The sequence below is a fragment of the Mytilus californianus genome, unplaced genomic scaffold, assembly GCF_021869535.1.
Source record: "Mytilus californianus isolate M0D057914Y unplaced genomic scaffold, xbMytCali1.0.p SCAF_7, whole genome shotgun sequence".
Taxonomy (NCBI): domain Eukaryota; kingdom Metazoa; phylum Mollusca; class Bivalvia; order Mytilida; family Mytilidae; genus Mytilus; species Mytilus californianus.
Genome location: NW_026262723.1, coordinates 26,057,912 through 26,083,996, shown reverse-complemented (window position 1 = coordinate 26,083,996; position 26,085 = coordinate 26,057,912). Strand labels below are relative to the sequence as shown.

General features: G+C 31.5%; 2 protein-coding genes across 5 annotated transcripts in view; both read left to right on the top strand.

The window, feature by feature from the left end:
- Positions 1-7,192: 7,192 nt before the first annotated feature.
- LOC127708906 (uncharacterized) overlaps positions 7,193-26,085 on the top strand; it is an 82,081-nt gene continuing 63,188 nt past the window's right edge. The window contains exons 1-10 of one of the 3 annotated variants that reach the window (XM_052214062.1): positions 7,193-7,270; positions 8,024-8,158; positions 8,558-8,667; positions 9,394-9,514; positions 10,698-10,838; positions 12,667-12,864; positions 13,059-13,214; positions 15,001-15,165; positions 16,147-16,219; positions 19,373-21,285. In XM_052214062.1, the coding sequence (XP_052070022.1) occupies positions 7,207-7,270; positions 8,024-8,158; positions 8,558-8,667; positions 9,394-9,514; positions 10,698-10,838; positions 12,667-12,864; positions 13,059-13,214; positions 15,001-15,165; positions 16,147-16,219; positions 19,373-20,423 (2,214 nt within the window). In that variant the 5' untranslated portion in view covers positions 7,193-7,206 and the 3' untranslated portion in view covers positions 20,424-21,285. Of the gene's footprint in view, positions 7,271-8,023; positions 8,159-8,557; positions 8,668-9,393; positions 9,515-10,697; positions 10,839-12,666; positions 12,865-13,058; positions 13,215-15,000; positions 15,166-16,146; positions 16,220-19,372; positions 21,286-26,085 lie in introns of those variants that run through there. The other 2 variants (XM_052214064.1, XM_052214063.1) reach the window with 2 other exon arrangements.
- LOC127708907 (uncharacterized) overlaps positions 22,682-26,085 on the top strand; it is a 46,394-nt gene continuing 42,990 nt past the window's right edge. For both annotated transcript variants that reach the window (XM_052214066.1, XM_052214065.1), the window contains exons 1-3: positions 22,682-22,738; positions 23,121-23,270; positions 25,317-25,423. In XM_052214066.1, the coding sequence (XP_052070026.1) occupies positions 22,708-22,738; positions 23,121-23,270; positions 25,317-25,423 (288 nt within the window). In that variant the 5' untranslated portion in view covers positions 22,682-22,707. The remainder of the gene's footprint in view (positions 22,739-23,120; positions 23,271-25,316; positions 25,424-26,085) is intronic.

Genomic DNA, 26,085 nt, shown 5'->3' with positions numbered 1-26,085 from the left:
GCCAAACATGGGGTCAAACAAGCAGCATGATAACTGTATTATTGAGCAAATTCTCTTGCGTTATTCGGTATATCATATCAGCGTCGCCTGCTCTAACAGCAGATATGTTCTTGCAAATTATACACTTTAATCTATCGAGAGGCCGAGTCCACATTACTTTTAATCAACAAAGTATTTGGTATATTTGGCTTCATATCTGGTGCTTCCTTTTCAGCCGTGCTACTGATTTCAAACTCTGTTGACTTGTGTATCTTTCAAAACAAGACCTGTGATACCTAAATATGGTTACATCAGTTTATATGTCATTACATAGTTCGTTGATATAAATAATTAAATCATTACGTTTCACTGCTGCAACTTTCAGCAGACTTTTTTTCTAGATTCTGTTGCTATTCTTAAATTTAAGCAATTACAAAATTGTATGTAATGTATTTGTCAACTACAGTGTCAGAGCACCTTTTCACGGCATCAGATAGAGCTAGTTTTAACGAAATAGTGTAATAGTCCTTTTTCTGGAATATGCAACAGATCGAACACACCTGAAAACCAAACGCACCCTACAATGCCTGTCGCTTTCAGGGTTAAATTTAACAAACACGACTAAACAACAATACCTAGCATCATAAATAAATCGCAAGGCTGCAGAAATTCTAAAGTAAACAATACATACGCGTGATGATAGCTACAAATTACCATCGCAAAATTGCCTAGTGTGGGATTATAACTAGAAACCAGAACAGTGTAGGTTCATGTATGACAAATATCCGGAATTGAAATTCAGCTACAATGCAGATGTTTAACCAATTATATTGTTTTTTTACTAATTTTCTTCAAAAAGTTAATCGGTTTAATTGAAGTATTATACGACGGCTTTACGGTTGCACCTTTAAAATACACATTTATTGCACATGCAAATAATGCTAGGTGTAAAACAGTTTTTTTTGGGTTTTTTTTCCCCAGCAATTTGCAGATACTCTGTGCATTAAATATAGCACTTAAAATGCTCTATTAATGTATGAAGTTCAAGAATAATCATATTAACCAATTTACATCACAAATCATGTTTAGAAAAGGGTTAATTATGAGATTAGTCTATCGAAACAGTAGTGGGGTCTTCGATGACAGTTGGGTAACGTCAGTTAATGTAGTTTTTAACATCATTGGCATCACATTTGACATTTACGACAAATATTTTTTTAAGTTGAATAGTCGACAGACATTTTAAGACATCAATATTCCATGAGGTAGTTAAGTAATTTAAACTCGTTATCTAAGCCTCTTTTTCAGCGTTCGCCGCTCCACTATACGCAAAGTAGATATTGAAGCTTTTCATATTTTTAACGGATTCGGATATTTGTCAATCTAAATAAAATCGTTTATGTGCGACAAGGACGTGAACTTTGATATGTTTTGTGAACATTGCAGCGTTGGCTCTAAACCTATTATATTTCTTTCATTTATTGGAAACAAATATTTTGTTTTTCTTAATTCTGCTCGGAACAGGTCCTTTTCAGATTTGACATCCTGTATTTGTCTCGGTCGTTTCATATATTCCATTTGTTCATTTCTATACAAAATTGCAGGTAATGTAACGGATTCGGACTATTTTTAAACGGAGTTTTACTATGCGTATTGCTGTGTGTTTGTTTATTCTACATTGGCTAGAGTTATAGAGGGAGGGTTGAAATATCACAAAACATGTTAAACCCCGCCGCATTTTTGCGCCTGTCCCAAGTCAGAAGCCTCTGGCCTTTGTTAGTCTTGTATGTTTTTTAATTTGAGTTCATTTCCATTCTCAATTTTATTCCAAGTAATGAGTTAATGTTCTCCGTCAAATATCAAGAGTATCGTAATTCTTAGTTACTGTTTCCCATTTTATACTGTTAGCCACAGCAGATAAAATTATTTTTTATGTTATGCTTATATTCCTCTAATATGAAGTCTGAACACTGATGAGCATCGATGCGATCTTGGGTGGCGAGTTGTCTCAATGGCACGCATACCTCATCTTCTTATTTCTATATACAAAGCACGTTTTAGAAAACACGGGCAACATGGCACCCACTATGATCCGGAGGATTTAAATCATAGAAGATATTGCACATAAGTCAATAGGACAGCAGCCGAACGATAAAAATACCTCTTAGGTATATTTTGGGATAAAAGTAGCAACAGACGGACTTCATCGATGGACAAAAATATACAAACTATGTGAAGCTATTTCCTGTCCCCATTTTTTACAACACAATTTTTTGAGAATACTGAATATGATATACATACTTTTAGATCAGGTCCTGATAAAAAGTTTACACATCCAGTGTAGATAAGTCTGTATCTGTCGTTACATCCATATTGCCGGGCAGCCTGTAACGCCACAACTGGAACATGTTTGAAATTAAGCAGTGTTTCAGTGCCATGTTCTTTGTGTTTTTCGAAGCAGCAATGTTTTTGGGACGGCATTTTACAGGATACAAATTATCCAAGAGCAAATATAGAGATAGGCGTGTATCCTATTCCTTCAAACCGTTTTGACAGCTTTCAAAGAGCTGTAATGATTTTTATACTGGACAGTGGTCACTTCATTGAAAATTTCACTGTTTCACGTGAAATTAAAGGACAACAATGGACAAAACCTGTTCAACGACTTTTACAAGCCAGTCAACACTATTTTTTTAATGAGCATACAAATTAAAGTTTATGTTATATATTTTACATTTAATACATTGGCTGAACAAAAACATTTATTATGAGAGTCCCAGACACTATACAAGTTGACAGTTTTCCTATTATTCCACGTGTTTTTAAGTGGAAGTAAACTCGAAGTAGCCCACAATGCATTGTAGTTCATTGAGACGATTAGTCAGTTTTTAAAGGCCATGTTTACCTTCTATTTGGAAAATTATTATGCAAAATTTACTGACGCCAGGAAATCTAGTGATCGCGACCTTTTTGATACAAATGAATAATTATGATTTTTTTTTTTGTGTCGGCTTTGATAAATAAAAACTTGTTTTTACAATAACATGCATAGACATGATTATAAGTTATAGACATAATTATAATAAAAGTAATTAATTTCGTTCAAAGTAGACAACACAGTGTTAGTAGTGCATTTTTGCATTTTGAAAGAGGATGATACGAAATCTTATTGATTTATTGAGTTCTAAGATAGGCTTAAGCGGTAATTACGTAAGTATCAATATGGAACGGCATTATCTATCAAGTTTAGAAGTTAAGACCAAAAAAGAAAAGATATTTGCGGTTTTAGCTGTTCAAGATTAACAACCAACAATAATACACGAGAACAGGCCAATATGAACGTATCTGGACTTTTTGACAGATTTTGAACTGTTAAGAATGTGCTCAGACAATTTTGTTTTATTAAAATACGATACATAAGAATGCATTAAAAACTTAAGAGGTGCAGCCATTTTATCCAATTTCATATTCCAACTGTTACCAATATGCTTTAAAATTTTTCAGCGACGGAGTACATATATATGGTTATGTTGATGTTTTACTTTTTTTATGACAATAACGACTTTGTTCCTCCGCGACCATTAAACTATGTACAGTTAAAAATAGAAACCAGGAAATCATTTGAGTTATTATTTCCTGATGCATCAGATGTTGCGTAATCACTGATCTGATTGTTTATATTTTCATCTAGAACGACCATTTCAACTATCCGGTTGGTCGAGTGGTAGTGTTGGGTGGGGTCTTATTATTATATCTTTATGTTCAAATGTTGTTCTCATCTAAATTTCAATAAAATAAAATAGAGGACAGTTGACATATATTTTTTTTTCAATAACAACGCATAACCAACCTCAAAATTGTTATTGTTCGACCAATAGCTTGATAAGTAAGAGAATGAAACGACTTTTTTAACTAAAAAAATGTATTGTATCAAAAACAAACAAAAAGAAGAAAAGAAAACCAGAATTATCTGAAATTATTGACTTAAAATGTGATGAAATAAGATAGCTTTAATTCATTTGAGCATCGAAAAAGCAATGTTTATGTCCTTGGCTATGAAGGTCCTGACACTTTCACACCAAAGCACCACTTACATCATGGCCAAACGGAGCTAGCGTTAATGTCAACTAGGGGTTTTGATCAAATGGGGCAATTGCACCATCAATAGTTTATGTGCTAAGTCTTTGAGTAATCGTGTTAATCAAAAAGGAAAGTACATAAGTAATTAAATATGTATGTATATCTTTATCACATTATGTAGAAAAACAACAATGGTACATTTTGTTGAAATCTCTAAATTATAGTGCTTATAAATTTCGAATTGAGGTTCATCACAAGTGTTGGCATTCGCGCTAATAATACCCTCTGAAAAAAATAAACCTGTCCCTATCGACAGATAAAGGAAACACTACAAAAATAACATTTAGAAATGAGGAAATACTTAACCTCATTTGTTAATTGTAATTAATTTCGCACTAGATATACAATAAATAACTAAATATCGACATCCTTCCTTTTTGGATGTAATTTTCAATTTTCCAAAAACGTGAATAGGTTTGATAAATTATTGTAAAATGAGGTGGAAATAAGTACTTGACACAGGTCACTATACTTGAAGTTGTATTATTTCCGCCTTTCATATAAGTACGTACAATCGTTATAGTATCATAGTAACTTATTTTTGTTAATATTCAATTTAATCAAAAAATGAATTGTACGCTGTGATTTAAGAGACATTGCCGTAATTATATTATATAACGATAAATAATAATAATTTGCTAAAAAAAGTCTGCCGAAGTACCACCGATAAATAGCAATAGTGTTATATAATCAACGCAGCGACAACAAAGTCATTCGTTTTAGTTTTCCTTATTCACCCCAAAAATATATTTGTTTTTTCCTAAGGTTTCATATTTCGCCAAGTCAATAGGACATATATTTTGAAGATCAGGTCGTCATGAAGTCAACTACACCAAACTTCAATTCATGATTTGGAGGACGATCAGAGAAGTATTGCATATACCAATGTGTTTATGTTGACTTACGTTTCAGAATCTAAAGGATCATGTGAATATCATGGTTCATACCCCCAAAATGAAAATAACGTTACTTCATTGGTGGCATTTTCATTTGAACGTGATAAGGCAATCAACTGATTAGTGTACGATTTTTTAAATGCTGCACTGAATTAGATTCCTAAACGTTGAATAGGCAAGTTGAAAAACGTCCAATGCAAGACATTATCGTGACTTCATGTACAATGAGACAACATGCTAAACATGCTAAATAATAGTCACAGGGCATTCTGAGAAACATACATCTCGGAAAAGGGGTGAAGTAGGGGTTTCGGGAAATGTAAGCTTTTCATGCTTAATTTTGGATGTCAATTGTGTTACTTATAGTGAAATTAAAATTTGCATAACTTAATCAGTTATGCGGTGTTCTGGTATTTGATACACCGGATAAGTCATCATTATTCATATTTCATTTTCATGACTTATGAGTGTGTTGCATGGCTTAATATATATTGTTTTGATTTATGTAGTTTAATGTGGTCATTTTCTTGTTTGATTTACTGACAATTATTTTTCGGCTATGTATATGTATGTGCCTTCTCGTAATCAAGTACCTGTACAACTTCGGCTTTCAAATGTTTGGGTGTGGGCGTTCCTGATGAAGACTAAGTCAGAAATGTTTCGGAGGGATCACATTTATAAACGTTATCTTCAGTTAGAATTGATACATTTTGTTAAAGACATTTAAGGTGGTACCCAACACCTTGACTAATATTAATTTGGCTCGTTTAATTTTCATAAAATTTTGACAAAATGTTTACTTTGACCCTTTGACAAAAATATAAAAATTTCAAAAAATTTGAACCAACCACTTTATCAGAAAAATTTCATTGGTTATATAGCAGTTTGAAAAACACTAATTTTGATCATTGAGAAGCTTAATATTTCCTTAACAATACAACGTAATTAAAACGTTTAGCTGATTTTTACAGAGTTATCTCCCTGTTGTGTTAGGTACCACCTTAACAATCGTTTGACATTTCAAAATTGTTTAAACTTCTATTTTTTTTAAGACTAAATGCTGACCTCTGGATTGTTTTGTTGTTCTTGCTGTAGTGTTGTCATATACAACACGGATTTTTTCAAGTTGACTTAATAAACATATTAATAACAGTTCTTATAAAAATGATATAAATGATATGCACAAATCACTTCAAAAAATAAGGTCACAGTACCCAAATTGCACCGAGTGTCCCAATTGCACCCATTTAGCGAATATAGCTGCAGAAATCTTACAAGTTTCCTTAGCGACTAAACATTTTATTTTATTTGACATTATGAACGTCTTTCAACAACATAAAATATTCAAATATACAAAAAAAGTTCACAGTATATATCGACAGATGAAGTATTCACTGGAAAAAGTAAAATCTACGGAAACGTAGGAAGCGACGTCCTCAAAATATCAACTTTAAAAATGAGCAATTAAAATATGTTACAGGCATCCATTTCTTAAGAAATGAATAGTAAGCATGGACTATTGTCAAATTGTTCTAAATATTTGGAGAAATAAAACAAACCATCAATTTTGTTATTTTTACGAATGTGAATATAAACATGAGTGCAATTTGGGTACTTTATTTCAGAATCATGGATCGTTTGGAGGTCGGTTCAAACCCGATTTTCTATGATTCAATATGGATTCAAAATAAGATTGGTAGAACTATACAGTAAATAAGGATACATGTACAAACTAAACACAGAATTGAAACTTTTGTCTGGATAATATATAAACGTAGGTGCATAAAATTGTCAAAACAGATGCAATTTGGGTACGCCCACGTTAGCTATAGACAATTTTTTATTCCAAGCAAAACTCATATTTAATTTTCTACATAATGGAGTCTGCTTATTTTAAACGAAGCCCGAATTTCATCAATTATGCAAAAAGTGGAAACAACGAGTTTCATATATTCACAAAAATATACCGCTCTAAAAAAAAACCAGATTGCACACAAAGACAAACACCAACGAACAACACATGGTCCATATAGCCAGACCTTGTACAGGCTTACAATGTTTTATTTGTAGGGTCGTTTTTTTTTTTTTAGAATAATATGTATATTGTATTAATTCAAATCAATTGAAACGTATACAATTCATATTATTATTTCCGCATTTAAATTGATCATTGATAAATACAGATATCAAAATGGTTGGAAATCTAATGTTAGTCTTCATTAGTTATTCTGTTTTGGCTGGATTGATTTCTGGAGGTATGTTTATAGTTTTGCATCACGTTAAGGTAGATAGGGTGTCTTACTCCATCTTGGATTTTGAAAAAGCAGATAACAATCGGTCTAGATCTTTAATGAAATTAGCAAATTTCGAGAGTAGTATGTAATTCATGTGTAAGACTTTTCATTTTAATATAGAAAATTATGTGTTTTATCATATTAACGGCTGTATTTTACAAAAATCAGGTTATTTTTGTTTTATTCATTTTTTAAAAATTTTGCCATATAAGGGTAGACAACTCAGATACAAGGGGAGATAACTCGATAAAGTAACTTTTGTAATAGAATGTGTTGTGAATTACCTATTTTATTATGTAGCAAGAAAACGAGTCCCGTGACCCCATTATTTCTTTTTCTTATCTGAAAGCATATTATTAGAGCTATATTCTCATATTTTATCTTCAAATTCTATGGTGTAGTTTTCTTTTTATCACCCAAATTTGGGATTTCCATGCATAATCTATACAAAATCTGACAATTTTGCTCAACCAGTAGCGTGAAATATAGCGCGGTGACCGATACTTTTTATTATATTTTAAAAAAAAAGCGTGATATAAACTTCATTTTGACAAATTATCAAAAAATTCTATGGATTTAAATTAAGACCCCCCATCTACCTTAAGTGCATTCAGTTAATTCATGCTAGTAGTTCCGATAATTACAAATCACTTCATATTATTGAACATAACTGCTAACCATATACTATTAGTAATTTAAACATATGTATTGTAGATTATCTTACATGGATTAACAGCGCATCAAGATGTACTCTTGCGAATCGACAAGAAATTATAACATTGAATGAATCATACCCTTTATCGTGGATAGGAGGCTATTACCTAACAACTCCATGGGTAGCATACCTAGGTATGTAGCAGAAAAAATACACTGACATCTTTTACCTAAATTAGTATGATAATATACTTATGTATTTGAACTTTACTCCAGGGTTTACAACAAAGTGAGAATATAGGGGTTGTCATTCTGTTTTAGTCTTTAAATGTAGTTTTAACAATTTCATTGAGTGACATGAAAGAAAAAATTTTTTTTTTTTAAACAAGCATAAAAAAACAAGTCTTGTTTAGAATACAGCATCTACACACTTATGCATTTATTTTAGATAAGATGGACACACATGATGCAAAAGTGGTGGATTGTTTATATTCGATTTTCGATTGATTAGTTTGTGTCTTTCTTTTCACATATATTATATACATCGTTTATGTATTCTGATATTTATTAAAATTATATTTATTGTAATTTTAGGTTGTTTCTACAATGTCACAAGTTTTAAAGACGACTCTGATCGCTATCCAAATATCTCTTCAGCAGCCTGTCTATCAAAATGTGACGCATTTAAATATTTTACATTAGAGGTAATCAGTACATTTTGATATGATTATAGTATATTTAGTCCGTCAAATTTCATATTGATTTATTCCGAAAGAAGACCTCTGAAATACTAAACCGTAAAACATGAAACAAATCATAGTTGATAAGATCAACATAAAGAATATATCCTCCAAGCATGCCAGGTTACGATTATTGTATCACACTTGACAAGCGCAATAAAAAAATACAGTGTGTATTATGTAGACTGTTTAAGGATGGAAAAGCAAAAGTCAATGCCGGAACAAATTTACGTAACTACTAATCTAGATGATTTGCTTGCATATTGTAGTTAAATGTGTAGCTATTTAACCATTATAAAGACATTGTAACCTTTAAGATACCGTGCTCTTCAAGATATGAATATTTCAGGGTACTTTGTTCGTGAAAGCTGTAGCAATAAGGTACTTGTAACAGATTAAGACTAATTAATTTGTTATCATTTAAAAAATAAAAAAAATCATAGTCAAAATAAAGGGATACGGTTTCCAATTCAAATGAAAAAATCCATGCAATCTTTGGACACAATGATAACAAATGACAAAGCGCTTGTATTGCTGTTTTTCATCTAAAAGTCAATTTGAGACATTAAACATGTTGTAAATTTTAACAAATCAAAACAGATTATTAGAATAACATTGTAATTGTATTATTGATATGAATAATCTTATCAAAATGACACAAACTAATGTGTTTTGCATGTTTCGTTGCAGTATGAACATTGCAGATGTTTGACCTCAAAGAAGAATCTACAAACAACTCATCCGGAAGATTGCAAATCTGGAAAAAGACATAAATACTTTAATGTCTACAAAACTATAAAAATAACAAAAGGTAATAATAATCAGCAACCGAGAACTTGATTGTGAAAATCTTAAGTTATCCGATCCACGAGGAGATGTTTGGTATACACGTCAATGAGAGTATGATATCTAACGAAAGACTATTCAAACATTTAGTTTAGATCCCAGATTTTAGAATAGTATCAACCCAATATCTTAAGCACCATATCGTCCAAAAATTATTTTTGAATTTAACAAAGATAATCAAAGATCGAACCGCAACTTCATGTTCTCCGAATGTAAAAAAAATATGTATCACAAACATAACACATATATTACGTTCCTGGAATGGATTATGATACGCGGCTTGGCTTTACTAGTGTTTTAGACATCAAAATATCTACGTTTATTCCGACAAGTGGACAAACAAAAATTACGTAAAAAAAAAACATATAAAAATCAGTTCACAAATAGAACCTAACTCTAATATAATGTTTAGTGACAATTGAAATCAAAATCATACCGCAACAAAGAATAAATGCAAATGCTGTTATCAAACTCAGACTGTAATATTAAGTCTCTCAATAGTACTCTCTAAAAGCGGGGTAGATTTCATACGGCGAGTAATACGTGCTCTTTCGCTATATCTTAAACAGTTTTCTACTGATTTTCAAACCAAAAAAAAAAAATAATAAAAAAATAAATAACAGAAGTATTTAAGTATTGAAGTCTGACTAATTTCCAACTACATATATACAAAAGAAAATATTGGCTTTCCTCTACAAATAAATACCAGATCAAATGATTGAAAGATACCATGTTACTAACGACGTTGACCAATAAGCATATGAAGCTTAAAAGAAAACACTTGTCTTTTTATAAACAACATTTTCGTTCAGGCTGATAGCAATACATCACTTTTTTATTTCCAGAAAACTATTTGTCTATTAACATGATTAATTAAAGTAACTTTAATCAATGGTCAAGATATGTTAATATTCTGTCTCAAACAAATGTACTTCTAAATTTACATTTGAGCTCGGTATCTTTTTAATACATTTTTAATGCAAAGCGCTCAATTATCTTGATTGATGATTGATGATTGTTGGTGTTTTGCACCACTTTCTACAGTCTTGGCTATATCGTGGAGGCCAATCATCGTACGCGTATAGACAGGTAAGGAAATACTTACATGTAAAACAATGACTATCAAAGATACGTGTTTGTTCTTTTAGATTCAGAGAACCCAATAGATTTTAATAACCAGAAACTGCATTGTACAATTATACAACTCGACAACAAAACGAATACATTATCTGTGAAGGCTGCACAGTGTGATACAAAGCACTCGGTCTTATGTGAAACATCAGTAAAAGGTACGTAAATAAATATGCACTATTGTGCTGTAAATATTGTTCACAAGTTCAGCCATATTCAGATGAGTAAAAAGAAATTGAAACAATTATTTCACTTGAAACATTGTGTGTAGTTATCATGCCTTCAAATAATTCTATTGAAGGTCACTGTATATTGATCACATGTAGATCGTTAAATTAGATAAAAAAAAGATTAAAAAAAACATATATGAAGATGTTTGCTAACATTGTTATACTATAATGAGACATAGAAGTAATGAATGTTTAAAAAAAAATAGATTTTTTTTTCTTACGGTGAACTTCAGACTTTCGCACAAACATATAGGGAAGTTCCAATAATAATAAATACTATTTAAATAACATGAATAATTCACAGATGGAATGGAAATGCTAACACGGAAGCCCTGTATGTCCCAATCTCGTCAGTATCTTAATATTTTTGTTGTATTCGATTTTGATTTCATGACACATGAAAAATATATCCGTTAAATGTTTTCACAAAAAAGTATTGCTGTTTCATAGAGGTCCAAGCGTTTTAACGTATTAAAACAACCCGTGGTATATATTTTTAAGGTTTTTAATATTTAAATAAAACACTTTTATGGGGTAATAAATGAACACTACTAACAATAAGTGCAACTTCACACAATTGTTATTGAATTCTACAACATTTACGAGGGAACACTTTAATTTGTAGCGAAAATTCATCCTTTTCTATTCTACATTCTGGCAAAGATGGCCTTTGTCGGATTTGGCACAACTCGTTTTGTGGTCAGTGGTTTTCAATTCATATATTACCTTGGCTATTTTTGGCAAAACCTTCGGAAATTTGGTTCTTCAATACCTTATTATCTGTTTTTATTCGAGTGTCACTGATGAGTTTGGCGTACACAAATTTAAATCTGATATCGATGATGAGTCTATTTATATTCTAATTTGACTTTGATTCTTTGACTTTGATTTAAGCGGCAATACGTATTGAAACTTTGGTAGACGAAACATGCGCCATGTGGACATAACAATTACCTTATATCTTTGATTTCTGTTTTTTTTTCTCTCTTTCAAATTAATGTATTAAGGTATTATATAATGGTTTGTGTCGAAGGCTTAATGTCTCATCGACATCCACCTAACTTTCATATTTTATTGAAAAACAAATGGTTCATTATATTGAATATGAGGTTATTGCTTAAAGAGTGTAACGATTCCAAATGGGGTTTCAATAATTGGTAGATTTTTGATTGCTTAACGTCCAGTTCATTCACTCTATGCAAGTTCAGGTTAACACACAGAAAAACTGTTCATATAAAAGGTAGGTTTTGAAAGATTGCTCGACTGGGATGAAAATTGGGAAATTTGGTCTCTCAATGAAAAACAAAATAGGATTTCTACGACAGGTCACCAACGGAGCTGTTAAAAGGGTTATATAATAAGCGTTGAACTCTTATCAAAGTCGAACTTGGCTACGTTTTGTACATCCCACACATCCAAACGGACGCCCCACTCTAGCAAGGACTTTACTGTCGGAACAGGAAAATTCCATAGATGATTATGTTGCTATACTTCAAATACCGTTTGAGTTAATGATTTGTATTACCTATTCAGAGAAAAACTACTAGTAGTATTTATCTAATGGTTTTTATTAATTTTTAACTACATTTACTTAAAGTAACAAAATATTTTTTTCTTCATTTACTTTTCATACTGTATTTTTCAATCTTCTGGATTTCAGAATGATCGATTTCTCCTAGTATTGGTAGGTTTTAAAGGTTTAAAATAGTACTGGAGGACTGTACTGTTAAAAAGCCAACCTTCATATTTTTTTCAGAATTTAGTGTTATTGACGACAATAATTATACGTATGCTGTGGCAAAAAAGAAGTGTAATATTTTGGATTACTACTCCGTCAAAGATAGTACTAGATTTCAAAATGTTACTTTTGAAGGGAAATCATATTGGACAAACGTTTTTAGATTTTTGACGGAACGATGGGTAGATAATACCACTGACATCGATGCTTTGAAAGGTAATTATTCTCATTAATATCAACAACATTGTATCAAATCACTTGGATGGAGAGTTGTCTCATTGGCACTCATACCACATCTTTTTATTTCTACTTATTTATTTTTTTCTTGAAATGTTTTTGTTTGCTTGTTTTGATAAATCAATGATGAATGTGTCAACTTGGAAGTTATTACTATTTCGTTTCTCTTTAAGATATCATGAAAAAACATAGAAATCAGAGATGTTTATATGCATCACAGAATGTTGGACATCTACCTGCTGTAAGAAAATTACCTTGTAACAATGTTCTACCATTCAGATGTTCTCCTGCATACACATCTGCAATAACAGCTGATACATTGAATACTGGTAAGACTACAATTGCATGCGTTCTTACCACAATGGTTGTAATTTTGGTATCGTGAATTTTATAGTAATACCAAAAGGTCGATACAATTGTGTGTGAGCGTATCCTTAGACTACAACCACATCCTGAAATGTAGGGCGTGCGATAATTGCTAGTATACATATTTAATGAAATATATTAAATTGTACACTGTGAGTAAACAAATTCTATTATTCGTATATAGATATAAGACGATGTGGTATGAGTGCCAATGAGACAACTCTCCATCTAAGTCACAATTTGTAAAAAGTAAACCATTATAAGTCAAAGTACGGCCTTCAAAACGGCGCCTTGGCTCACACCGAAGATCAAGCTATAAAGAGCCCCATAATTGACTAGCGTTAAACCATTCAAACAGGAAAACCAACGGTCTCACTATATAAAAAACGAGAAACACTTATGAATCACATCAACAAACGACAACCACTGAACATGTTCCTGACAGAGGACAGGTGCAAACAAATGTAGCGGGTTAAAACGTTTTTACAGGCGCAAACCTTTACCCTAACCTGAAACAGCAGTCTAACATCACAACATAGAAAGACACCATAAAATATCAATTGAAATGGCTTAACTCAATCAAAAGACATATTAACAAAAACAAGTATATAAACACTGAACGAATAAAGTTGATCTATGACACAATGTAAATACATTAGTAATACAAAAGGGGGAGATGTTAAACAATATCAGAAAGACAACTATAACCTTGGACAAAATGGCGTTGAATAAAATAACGTACACAGGTAAATATCATAATTGTGTTGTAAGGAGTACATGGAGTACGGAAATATTTTTTACAAAATAAATAAATTCGTTGTTCATATTACGCAAACAGAAGTGAAAACCTATAGTCATACCAAATATTTATAAAATGTGGTATATATCAAAAATAGTGAGAAAAGATATAACACAAAATAAGTAAACATTGAATAGCAAAAATGCATTATAAATTGTATCAACAGGTCAAATTAACACAAAAGTACGATTTGAGAGTACTCGCAGTTACTGAAAGTTAGTTGAAAGCCAAAAACAATTAATAATAAACAATCATGCAAATGTTTTTTTTTTTTGTTTTTGCAGTCAAATGCGTCTTATTTATAATTTTTATCAAAATATGAATAATGAAATTTATCAATACATTGATAATTAAATGTTTATTGTTTTTACGGGAAATCATGGCTTGATCCTTGTTTACAGGTCTATAGCAACATTTCTAAATTCAAGTAAATCGGTAGAACCGTAGACAAGTTTTGAACAATGGGTAAACTACTGTCGTCTGAAGACTTGAAATTAAACAACATTGATATTTCTGCTCTATTGTGAGCAATATTTTTGAAGAGATAAAAGAGAAACTCGAATTTGGTCTGTATTTGCTGGTCCCTATCAGGTGTAATAATATTTTAAAAGCTACATGAATAATCATCAGATAACATCATTTCGGTGCGTGCAATTGTCAAGATAGATTCATGCAGAAAGGGGCCATTTTCAAGTCAAATTGATAGACGATAAGATAAATAAATTATATATTCTTTTACTTCTTATTGTGACAATTAAATCAAGTGTAGAGTCACATCTGGCGCATCAAGTAGCAAGGCATCCCGCCTCGCTCTGTTTGGGGCAAATACAATAAATTCCGAATAATTTTGTATATTATATTTACTGATATAACTTTTATTTTTTTATGAAATCTGAACATCGGTACACTATTGTTTCCTCTTTTTCTTTAAATACAAGAGATCATTGCAGGAATATATCGACACACTACGTCAAGTGATAATCGAGACACGTATTCTGAGGCAACATCGAAAAGTTATAATACTACAGACAGCAATGGCAATGGATACGAATCGTTCGAGGAGTATGAGGAAATTGATAGAACAAGGATAACTGAAGTCTTTATCATAATCATTGGTAAGACTATTTGAACAGCCATCTTTACCCACATTGCAGTGCAGTTCATTTGAATAATACTTACAAATATACCTATATTTCAAAATCCCTAGCTAAATGTCTAGCAAATATTTCAATGTTCAGCAAGCTTGCGAACCTTACCGATAATGGATTATGTCGGCATCGTTTACAATTAGTCTAAAATTAACTTTTTCAAACACTTGTTGTGATGATATTTTTGCTGAAAATTAAAGAATTTCTTTGTGTTCCAGTTTACATTTAGAATTGTCAATATTTACAGACATCAATCCATATGATAATAACGATCATCTTTGTAAAACGTTTATAGAATTGTCAATAACGTTAAATTTGTAGACAGTTAAAAAATCCAGAGAAGTTTTCGATTTTCGTTCTGTTTTTGTTGTTTTATAAAAAAAAATGACTTTGCAGTTTTAATATTTGAAATTAAGATACATGTACGTGAGTGTTTTTGAAGCACGTCAATTTACAAATAAGAAGTAGGCACGACGGAAACTGAGATGTTTTTACTTTGAAATTTTGATGTAGTTTTTTGGTTATCATCATTACACTGTGACAGTTATCGCAGCAGTCGAACGCCAGAAAAACAAATCCTTAATGAAGTTTTCTCTTTATAAAAGAATATCAAAAAGGGAGATCAAATATTGATTAAAAAATAGTTACAGAAAAAAAAACCATGAACGGTATAAAAAGCAGGAAAGATAAACATAAACTTATAAAGTCGATGAAAGCCAGATTTCAGTGTAAACCAAGTTTGTAAACGGACCGGAACATAATGATTGGTACTTCGAATTCTTTATAAGTTCATTTTATTTTATGTATTCTTAATTGTGATAAATTGTTTGCATGTATTATGCATTGTTATACAGTTTACTATTTTTCCATGAAACCACTGATTAATTAACTTGCACGTAATTAATTGAAATTCAGATAGAGGGAACAAAATAAAATTTTGCATTGTAGGTATCACAGCATTTCTGTCTATTCTTATTATATCTGCTGCTATATTTGTATTGTATTTATACAGACAAAAGAGGTATGTGTGTAATTAGTTCCCCCTATAAAGTATTGTTTTCACATGTCCTGTTTTGCCCCTTTAAAGTCATAATGCTTTTGGAAATTTTGTTCAGTTCTAAAAATATCAGCTCTATTTGCCTAAATGTTGTTTTTATCATGCTTTATTTCAAAAATAAACAAATATGGCTCAAGGAGCTTTTTCATAGCTACAAGTTGTGTGACATTGTCTGATTTTGTAGAAATTATACTTAAAACCCCAATTTTATGTGATAGAAAGAAGGTAAAACGATAGATATTTACGATAAAATATGAAAAGTTTGGTCTTCTATAGATGTAGGGTGAAATCGGATATAAGAAACAAATCAAAATGGGTAAATGTATTACACATTTCTTCATAAAAGTTACATTATCTGAGGTATTTCCTCTCATATATTTGTTATAGGACAAGAAGTAAGAAATAGATTCAAACAACAAAATATTCTGTTTTTATCAGAACCAGCCGTAAAATAATGATAATACACAATATTTTCTTCCTTAAGGGCATCCGATTCAATTTCAAGGGAGTTAACAAGTGGCGCGACGTTAAAGCGTTCGAATTACACCAAAACGTGAACTTCGGTGGGACGTCATGCGTGTAATTTTCCGTAATAAAAAAACCCCGCTTGAACGGTATTTAGTATAATCGATGCTCCAACTTATGTTTCTTACACACGTCAACTTCTATGCCTTTAAGATTAGTGCTTTTGATTCTAACAATTGATATATAAAATCATAAGAAATTAAACACTTATTACTGTTTCTGCTGTTCATCGTCTTGAAGCTTCTGTGAGGTCTTGAACAATGAAGTCAACAAAATATCGTATGGTGAGCAATCTCAAGACGACTGACCCTTTTGGTGTTAACATAATGCATGCCAATTATCATTTTTATTATCATTCATTCCCGATTGAATTTTGATTTTGATCCGATTGTCTGACAACACACAAAACAATAGTTTTACGGCGCATTTTAGTAACAAGCAAAGTCAATTTGTAACTTTCATATTGAAAGTTCAGAGAGCGCAGAAATCCAGTTTTAATCATTGTAATTCCACATCAACACTTCAAAAGAAGTAAATTTTCTTACGGAACATTTTATTCAATTTATTTATGTCAAATATGAGAGGACGCAATGGTATGCCGCAATTATTAGCGATGATACAACTTTTAAAATAAAATATATATAGAAATTTACTAACACAATTACGCTATAATGAAAGTATTCCGATTTTAATCGAAACTTTTACAAAACAAACGTGAAATACTGGTTAATACGAGAAGAATGTATGCCAATATAGTAGTACAAAATCAAAAGAGGTAGGGCCAGTTTTCCATAAATTTATTACACACTGATAGTCTTTTTTTAAAGGTCTTTTAATCCGTTAAAAATCTACTAACAAAATTACGCTATAATGAAAGTATTCCGATTTTAATCGAAACTTTTACAAAAAAACTTGAAATACTGGTTAATACGAGGAGAATGTATGCCAATATAATAGTAAAAAAGCAAAAGAGGTATGGACAGGTTTTTCATAAATTTATTACACACTGATAGTCTTTTGTTAAAGGTCTTTAACTATGTTAAAAAATCATCACAGCTGTACTATGAGGTTTCTACAACATTATAAAGTATTTCAGAACAATTATTAACCAGATTATAAATGCTTTAAGTGACTTGATTTTAAATTGTAATTTCGGACGGTATATGTTGGATATTTGGGAGATAAATAAAAAGGACACAAAAACCAAAAACCAAAGTTATGAAGGATGCATGTATAGGTAACATGTCCCGTTTTTCAGATATAAATTGAATCATTTTTGCCAGATCAAAAATTATGAAATATTTTAAGATTATTGTAAAGTTTTCTTGAACTGTAATCATTCACCCGAATAACAGTTTGAAATTTATGAATAAATGTAAAATTATTAAAAGCGATTAAATGTGAATAAAAGGGTGTTTTGGGGGTATGTCAATGAAACAGCAGCCCACCAACCAAAACAAAAAATATCTAGATGTCAACATTATGATCTTCAACAATACACGAGTGTGTACAGTTCCTACATGTCTAGCTCTAAGTTGCCGCGAGTCTTTAAATGAAGCCGTAAAAAAAAAATCAACAGTCCACAATTACTATACGGTATACCTGAGATGTTTCTCTCTTGGAACATGAACATAATAAGAGAGAGAGGTATTTATAATACACATTTTTTTTAATTTCCAAAACAATATTATTATTTTAAGGTTGCTCTTTTAAAGCAATATACAAACACTTGGAATATGTCGCCGATAACCTTGCAGGGATAATTGGCGGGAGACGTCGAAACTGTCAGCCAGCTGCGTCGATCATTTTTGCGCTAACGTTGAAGTTACCAAGGGGGGATGCGATTGTTAGGATATATCGCAATTTATCTTCGAATCCAGCACGGTGACATATAATTTTTATTTGCTATTGGAGAAAGCATGACAAAAGACAGTTCATTTAGAAAAATGAGAAAAATGACATTATAAGAACCTCTCGATTTCCACATTTTAAGGTAAAAAAATATCCCACTTTGAGCATCTTATCCATAATTTTAAGCATGGCTTGAATAATTAACTAGTCATTCTTGGCGGGATTTGTTTTTCTCTTATTTTCACTTATCACAACTTCAGATTGAATCCAATTTTAACAATTTATGGCGAAGAATATCTACTCCAAAATTTGTATAACTTTGCTCAACTGTTTTACTAAATTGCAAAAATCCCTAATTTTCAGCCTCAATTTTCCCGAAAACAAGCACGGTGACCTATGTTTTATTTGGTGATTTCGTTCATAACTCGTCCAGGGCTACAACATATTTCAAAATAATAGAAAAAACTGTATAACGTGAAACTGTATCGGATGCCCTTAAGATTAAAAGTTGTTGATGTACACATTGCATTCAAGATGTAAACCGATTTACTTCTGCTATTTTAAAATTCAAGATGCTACTCTAATAGCCTTGAAGTATTGAACTGTGATGATTATTAGATAATTTTTGCAACTTCCACGGGCATTTTTTAAATAATCTTTAGCTTCCAAATTTTAGTATCGACTTGCTATCTGAGGCTATAAATATATTTATTGAAAGTTGTAAATACATTTTCTCTGTAGGAAACAGTACAGTTTAGAAATACAAGGTCAAAATTCGATAAAGACAAGAAGGGATATCTATTTTGCAACTGAAGACATTTGCAGCGATCATCTTGGTTTGCAATGGATTCCAAGTGAAAACGATATAAAGAGGTTATCCATGCCAACGTTAAACACTGACAATTCTGCATATACAGCTCTCAATTCAGTTGGACAGGATGCGTCAACAAAAAACGCAAACACTGAAAATGCTACATATACAACACTGAAATCAAACGAGCAGGGTTCATCAACACAACACGTAAACAGTGAAAATGCTGCAAATACTGGTCTGCATACTATCAGACCGGGTTCATCAACAAACAACGTTAACACGACAAATGCTACATCTACAGCAGTGAAATCAGTCAGACAGGGTACTTCAACAAACAAAGCAAACAATAAAAATGCTGCATATACAGCAGTGAAATTAGTCAGACATGCTATACCATCAAACAAAGTAGACATTAATACTGGCATTGAAACCGAAAGTGAGTACCATCACCTAGATTTTACTTTGAAATCCGACGAGAAATGTTTCATAGATGGGAATAATAGCACAAAAAAGAAGGTATCCGATATGGTGTATGAAGATCCATGGGAGGAAGAAACCTCAAAGTTTCACAGAGCTTTCTCTCAAATTAGGCAGGGTATGGTACACAGAGGAAGAAGTATACGGAAATCCATTTTGAAAAGACAATCACGGATACGTGGAAATGATGCGTATACCGTAACGGAATTAAGTGTGGATGATTTTGTATATGATTCGCCTACAGCTGAAAATGCAAAAGAAGATTTAGCTGAAAATATAATTGAAGGGAACGATATGTTTAACAAGGCAGAAGCAATGGAGGGTGCAACTCAATGCACACTACGAAACAAAGTTAATCAACAATCGAAATATGCTAAACCAGACACACGAAGGTCTTCAGTGAAACTGAAATTCCAAAGCATGTTCTCATTGAAAACTTTTAAAACACCAGCATCCGTCGAACAAGCCATACATTCAAATAGCCTTGATGACTGTGCGTGAATCAATAACAGATGTTTAATAAAATTATAAAGTGCCTTTATCATTTTTAAACAAGTCTGTCAATTGATATTTAATAATATTCATAGTCTTTCCCAAACTAATTAAGATATGTTCTTTTCCCATTATTAATGCATGTCCCTATAGTGTATTTGAGATATAGCCAAACACTAACTTTATTACAACATTTCATTAAACCTAGATTGTCATTTAGACAATAACTGTTAAGTGTCTTTAAATATCAGCTGTATCTGTACGAAGCTAAGAAACAGGTGTAATGCGAGCTTCTGCAACCAATTTCTCCTGTTTCGAGCAGAGTACAAATACAGTTGATATTAAAAGACACTTAACAGTTATTGTCTTTATCCTGCAATTAATTTTGTACATTTTTCCCCTCCAAATCGTTGAATTTGTTTTTGAAAGAAATCGACTTGACTTAAATGCGGACCGCAATGAGGACCCACAATTGAGCTGTGACGTAAACAGTAATTTAACATAATCGTTCACTCGCAACAGAAGCTGGATAAAAGGAGACTATATACGTCTAGTATACGTATATCGCTTCGTGTTATCTGTACACCTGTATTTGTATAGTACATGGAGTAGAAAGGTCGATTGCAGGATAAATATATCAATGTATGAATTAAGTCATTGTGATAAAAGCCATACATTTATAAAAGTTTAAATTTTCTAATGACATATTTTTCGAACTGTTAGATGTATCTTCTAGCTTGTCATAACCTCTTTTTGTAAGTTTGAATTCTTCCGTTAATTTGTTTGACGTATTGAAGCAAAATGACATTTATTTGTTGCTATATAATACATATTGAACGTGTATATACATATAGAGTTACAGAAATAAAATTTTAACTACATATACAAGCATTTGCATTTTACCACATCTATGGTTTATGGATTTTCAAAAAATCCAAATATCTAAAGATCACAATCTTTGCAATTTTGCAACAAAATTAGGACCTATAATTTTCAACGCTTTACACTGCTATTCATTATTCTCAATTGAAAGATCGACTTCACCATTCCATTTAACAGAGCTTTCTTTCTATAAAAATGGGAATGGTAGATATAAATTTCTTGTTTGGGTTATAATAATTCTTTTGTGAAGAAGCACATTGATTCTATCAGAAAATACACTGAAGATAATATTATCAAACTGCTGAACCTTTAATCCACAATACATTTGTTGAGTTTGGAGAGTTGATATTTCAACAAACAGTCGGTATAACAATGGGTACTAATTGCTTGAGTCATTCTTTGGTACGTTCAAACGTTTATTCTTTATTAATTTGCAGTATTTACCATCATATTGGTGATGTTTATTTAAGAGCGTTTACGCCATGGCTAACAAATGAGATTACAAACAGACAAGAAACAGTACAAAAACACAATTAAAACAACCAAAGATTGTACGACCCCACCAAGAACCAGGGTTTGATCTGTGGTGCTTCGAAATGGTAGGCAGATCCTGCTCAAAATGTGTTGTTCATTTTAGCACAAACCCGTTGATAAGTCTGAATCAGTAGGTCACATTCGCCGGAATGACAACTGTTTATTGTTTTAATTCATCTATTTATATTTCTACTTGTAGCCGTGTAACCGAATCATTGTCATTGACCTAGGTACTAAATGTCCTTAATTCATCAATAAATCACAATATAGGTGAGACGATAAACTGTTCATAGATGCCAGGATTGAAATTAAGTTCGCCATACGGGAGTTTTGTCAATATAAGACTCATCAGTGACGTTCGAATCAAAACAGTTAAAAAGGTCAAATAAAATTTGGAAATCGAATTCCATTGTGGGCCCAACATTTATTAAGATGTGTTGCCAAATACAGCTAAGGTTATCCTTTTCTGGGTTAGAAAATCCTTAGTATTTCGAAAAAAAAAATGTTTTGAAACAGCAAACTTATACTCATGAACAAATCAATCATTATCAATTATGTCAACATAGAAGTGCTGACAACTGGGCTGGTGGAGGAGGAGGAGAAACCATCACCAGCAGTGGCATAGACCCAGTGGCTGTTAAAATGCACATAAGTATATGATAGTATGATCACAATCTGAATATATCATGTATAGTTTGGAAAACTATTTCCGTTTGAAAGTAAGGGCTTAACAAATAAATCTAAATCAAATATTTTGTTAAATTTCCTTGTTTTATCAATTTAATATTTCCTTTTATCGGAAATGCATTAAAATTTTTTTTTAAATATATTCAAAATGGCTGATATGTCTATCATATGGACACTACTCTGTTTAGGAATGAGCATTTGCATAACTATTTGTAAATCAGGTTTGTTTTATATATACAAAGGCAATAAGGGATCAGACTATGACATTATATTCGTATCCATGTATTATTTGATCGATGTTTACCATAAAAATTGTCTATGTATGAAATGCTGAGGTTAAGATGTCCGTGTGCGTCAATGATGATACGTTAATTTACTTTGTTTCAAAGTTTTACAATATAAAAGTTAAATAAAGAGTTAGTTAAAACAGATAAGCTTTACAAAACTTATGCACAGCTGTCATTACGTTCGAGTCTTAGTAAGAAAGAGTTGTTCTTTCAATTCACTTTTTTGAGTACATATACAAATGTTTTCAATTGCATAAATACGATATCCCATGCTTTTAAATAATTATGAGTTATGCCATGTATTTTCATTTAGCAGAAAGACCACCGGGAGAACGCGAAATGCAAACTTGGTATGACAGTGCGTCTATGTGCAGATTAGTAACAAATGAAAATCCTCCTTTTTTGGACAATTTTGAAGGATGTGTAGGCAGAATGTATTTAAACACATCCTGGATGACATACGAAGGTGCATACAATAGTAAATGATAAGCATATGCCTTTTTTAACAAAATTAATGTAAAAAAAAATTTTAAAAACCAAGACAAATTTATTAAAACGTGTATATATGCAAACATAGGCAGAGACAAGTACAGAGGAAACCTATTGAACAATCAAACATGAGGAATAATGAGATGATAATGCATATCTACTAAATAAGATACTAGTCTGAAACAAGTACGTTGTTTGTAGTAAATGCAGTATTTAAATCAACATATAAACTACTAATCTGTTCAAATATACAAAATGACGTAAAAGAGAGGCAAAGGATTCCAAAGGGATATTCAAACTCATATAGCGAAAATAAACTAACAACACCATGACTAAAAAGTAAAAGACGAACAGACAAACAACAGTACACAAAACACAGCATAAAAAACTAAAGACTGAAGTTAGAAATAAAAAAAATCAACAGAAGATGGACTATACTGAGGGTTCATTTGTTTGAGATGTCAAACGCTAAAACAAATATAATGAACCATACACTTTTTTGGTTGTTTTCAAATGAGAGAAGATGCCAAGGTTCGAACAAACATGATAGTTAGAAAAAATAGCCAAACACAGAAATCGACGAAAAAACAACGATTAGTAACAAAACATTATAAAATTAACCTTAATATTGCGCAAAATAAACTCCACTACGAACCGGGTTTAATTTCATTTGCTTTGAAAGAGAAAGTATTTTTGCGCTCAACTATTGACACCAATCCTGTTTAGCATTACAAGTAAAATGTAGTTGTAATGTCACATTTGAGGAATGAGTTATGAGGTTATCTTAATTATTTAGTACCCTTGACATGGATTCTTCCTTGTAAACAATACTCCTCTATCAGGAAATGCATTAAAGGAATAACAAGCTAGTGATAAGTGTGTCAAAATGGAGATACATATTTATTACTCAGGCGTTGTTGGAATATTTTGGCACAAATAAATAAGGGTAATATCAATATCGTCATTTTAGATTAGACATTAAATCAACACACATTTCTCAATGTTTAAATTAAAGTCAAGATATGAAGCAAATTAACTATACGTGTTTCAAGTTCGGTGTGATATATAGATGCAGTCAACATAGCCACCAAAATTTTAAATGATTATTACTAATTGATAACATGCATTACTTTAACGCAAAATGCATGTCTAGCGAAATATATTATACTAAAATTGAGAATGGAAATAAGTCTATTTATCTTCGATGAGTTTTTACAAACACTGGTTTGATTCCACTGCTGGTGATAGTGCTGATGTCTCAGATGGTATAAACCAGTTCATCAGTCAGCATTTCAAATAAAGACATGACATATAATTGAAATCTTGAAGCAAAATAAGAAATTATTAAAAGAATATCAATCGTCTATCGCTCTTTAAATAAAAAAATAATTTGAATTTTGAATGTCTTTTTAGTACACATGCATAGAAGTAAAAAGTAAAATGTAAGATATAGAACAATCGTTTGATTAAACTCCTTTAGGATACGAATCAGGTCAAGAAAGAAATAAACATCAATTTCAGATAATATACTGTACTGTTACACAAACATACGGAATTATTTGCGGTTTTTTACTTCGTTGTTTTTTTTAGTAACGATGCAATCTTCCTGCTTCATCTGTGCAGCGTGTAAAACAAGGGTGTGCATATGTTGAATAAAGACCTATAATTAGGAAATTATTATATTGAAATTTAATAACACGTAGAATTTTATTTTGTCCATGCCACGATTGATTAATTATACTTTGATTTAACTGTGATTGCGCATGTGTGTGCACGTATGTGTATCCTTTGATAGAATTGTTATTAATACCTCGGCATAGATAATTGACTATATTGCAGTGCTAACAACTAGCAGCTAGCATAATTAATTAATTATCAAATACGCCGATAGCATGGTTATGATCGGTATAACTCTATAAATTTGTCGTGTATTATTTCATTTCCGTACTAATCTGTTTTCTATTCAGTACAAATGGTGTTTCCTTTGCTTAGCATTATCTAACACAACACATTATTTTTTTAGGTTGTTTCTTCTTAACAAAACGCATAAATAAGAATATTACATTGAAAGAGAATTCACCAGCACTGTGCTCTTTACTTTGCACAACTTATCAGTATTTAGGATTAAAGGTAACTATTCAAATATTCATAAGAAATTACTTGTTTCAATCTTAATGTGTTAACATAATTGGATTGTTTAGAAATAGCTATATATCATATGAGTTTTGAAAGATTAAAAGAAGAAAGTGTTAATAGTTATCTAGTGTTTAACATTGAAAAAGGAGATAATAGATATAAGAAGATGTGGTATGAGTGCCAATGAGACAACTCTCCATCTAAGTCACAATTTGTAAAAGTAAACCTTTATAGGTCAAAGTACGGTCTTCAACACGGAGCCTTGGCTCACACAGAACAGCAAGCTATAAAGGGCCCCAAAAATGACTAGTGTAAAACCATTCAAACGGGAAAACCAACGGTCTAATCAATATAAAAAAAAAACGAGAAACGAGAAACACTTATGAACCACATCAACAAAAGACAACCACTGAACATCAGGTTCCTAACTTAGGACAGGTGCAAACAAATGCAGTGGGTTTTAATGTTTTAATAGGTACTAACCTCCACCCTTACCTAACACAATAGTGTAACATCACAACATAGAAAGACATACTAAAAAATATCAATTGAAATGGCTTAACTCAATCAAAAGACATATTAACACAAGAGAACATATATACACTGAACGAATAAATTTGATCTATGACACAATATCATTAAAAAATCAATAAAAT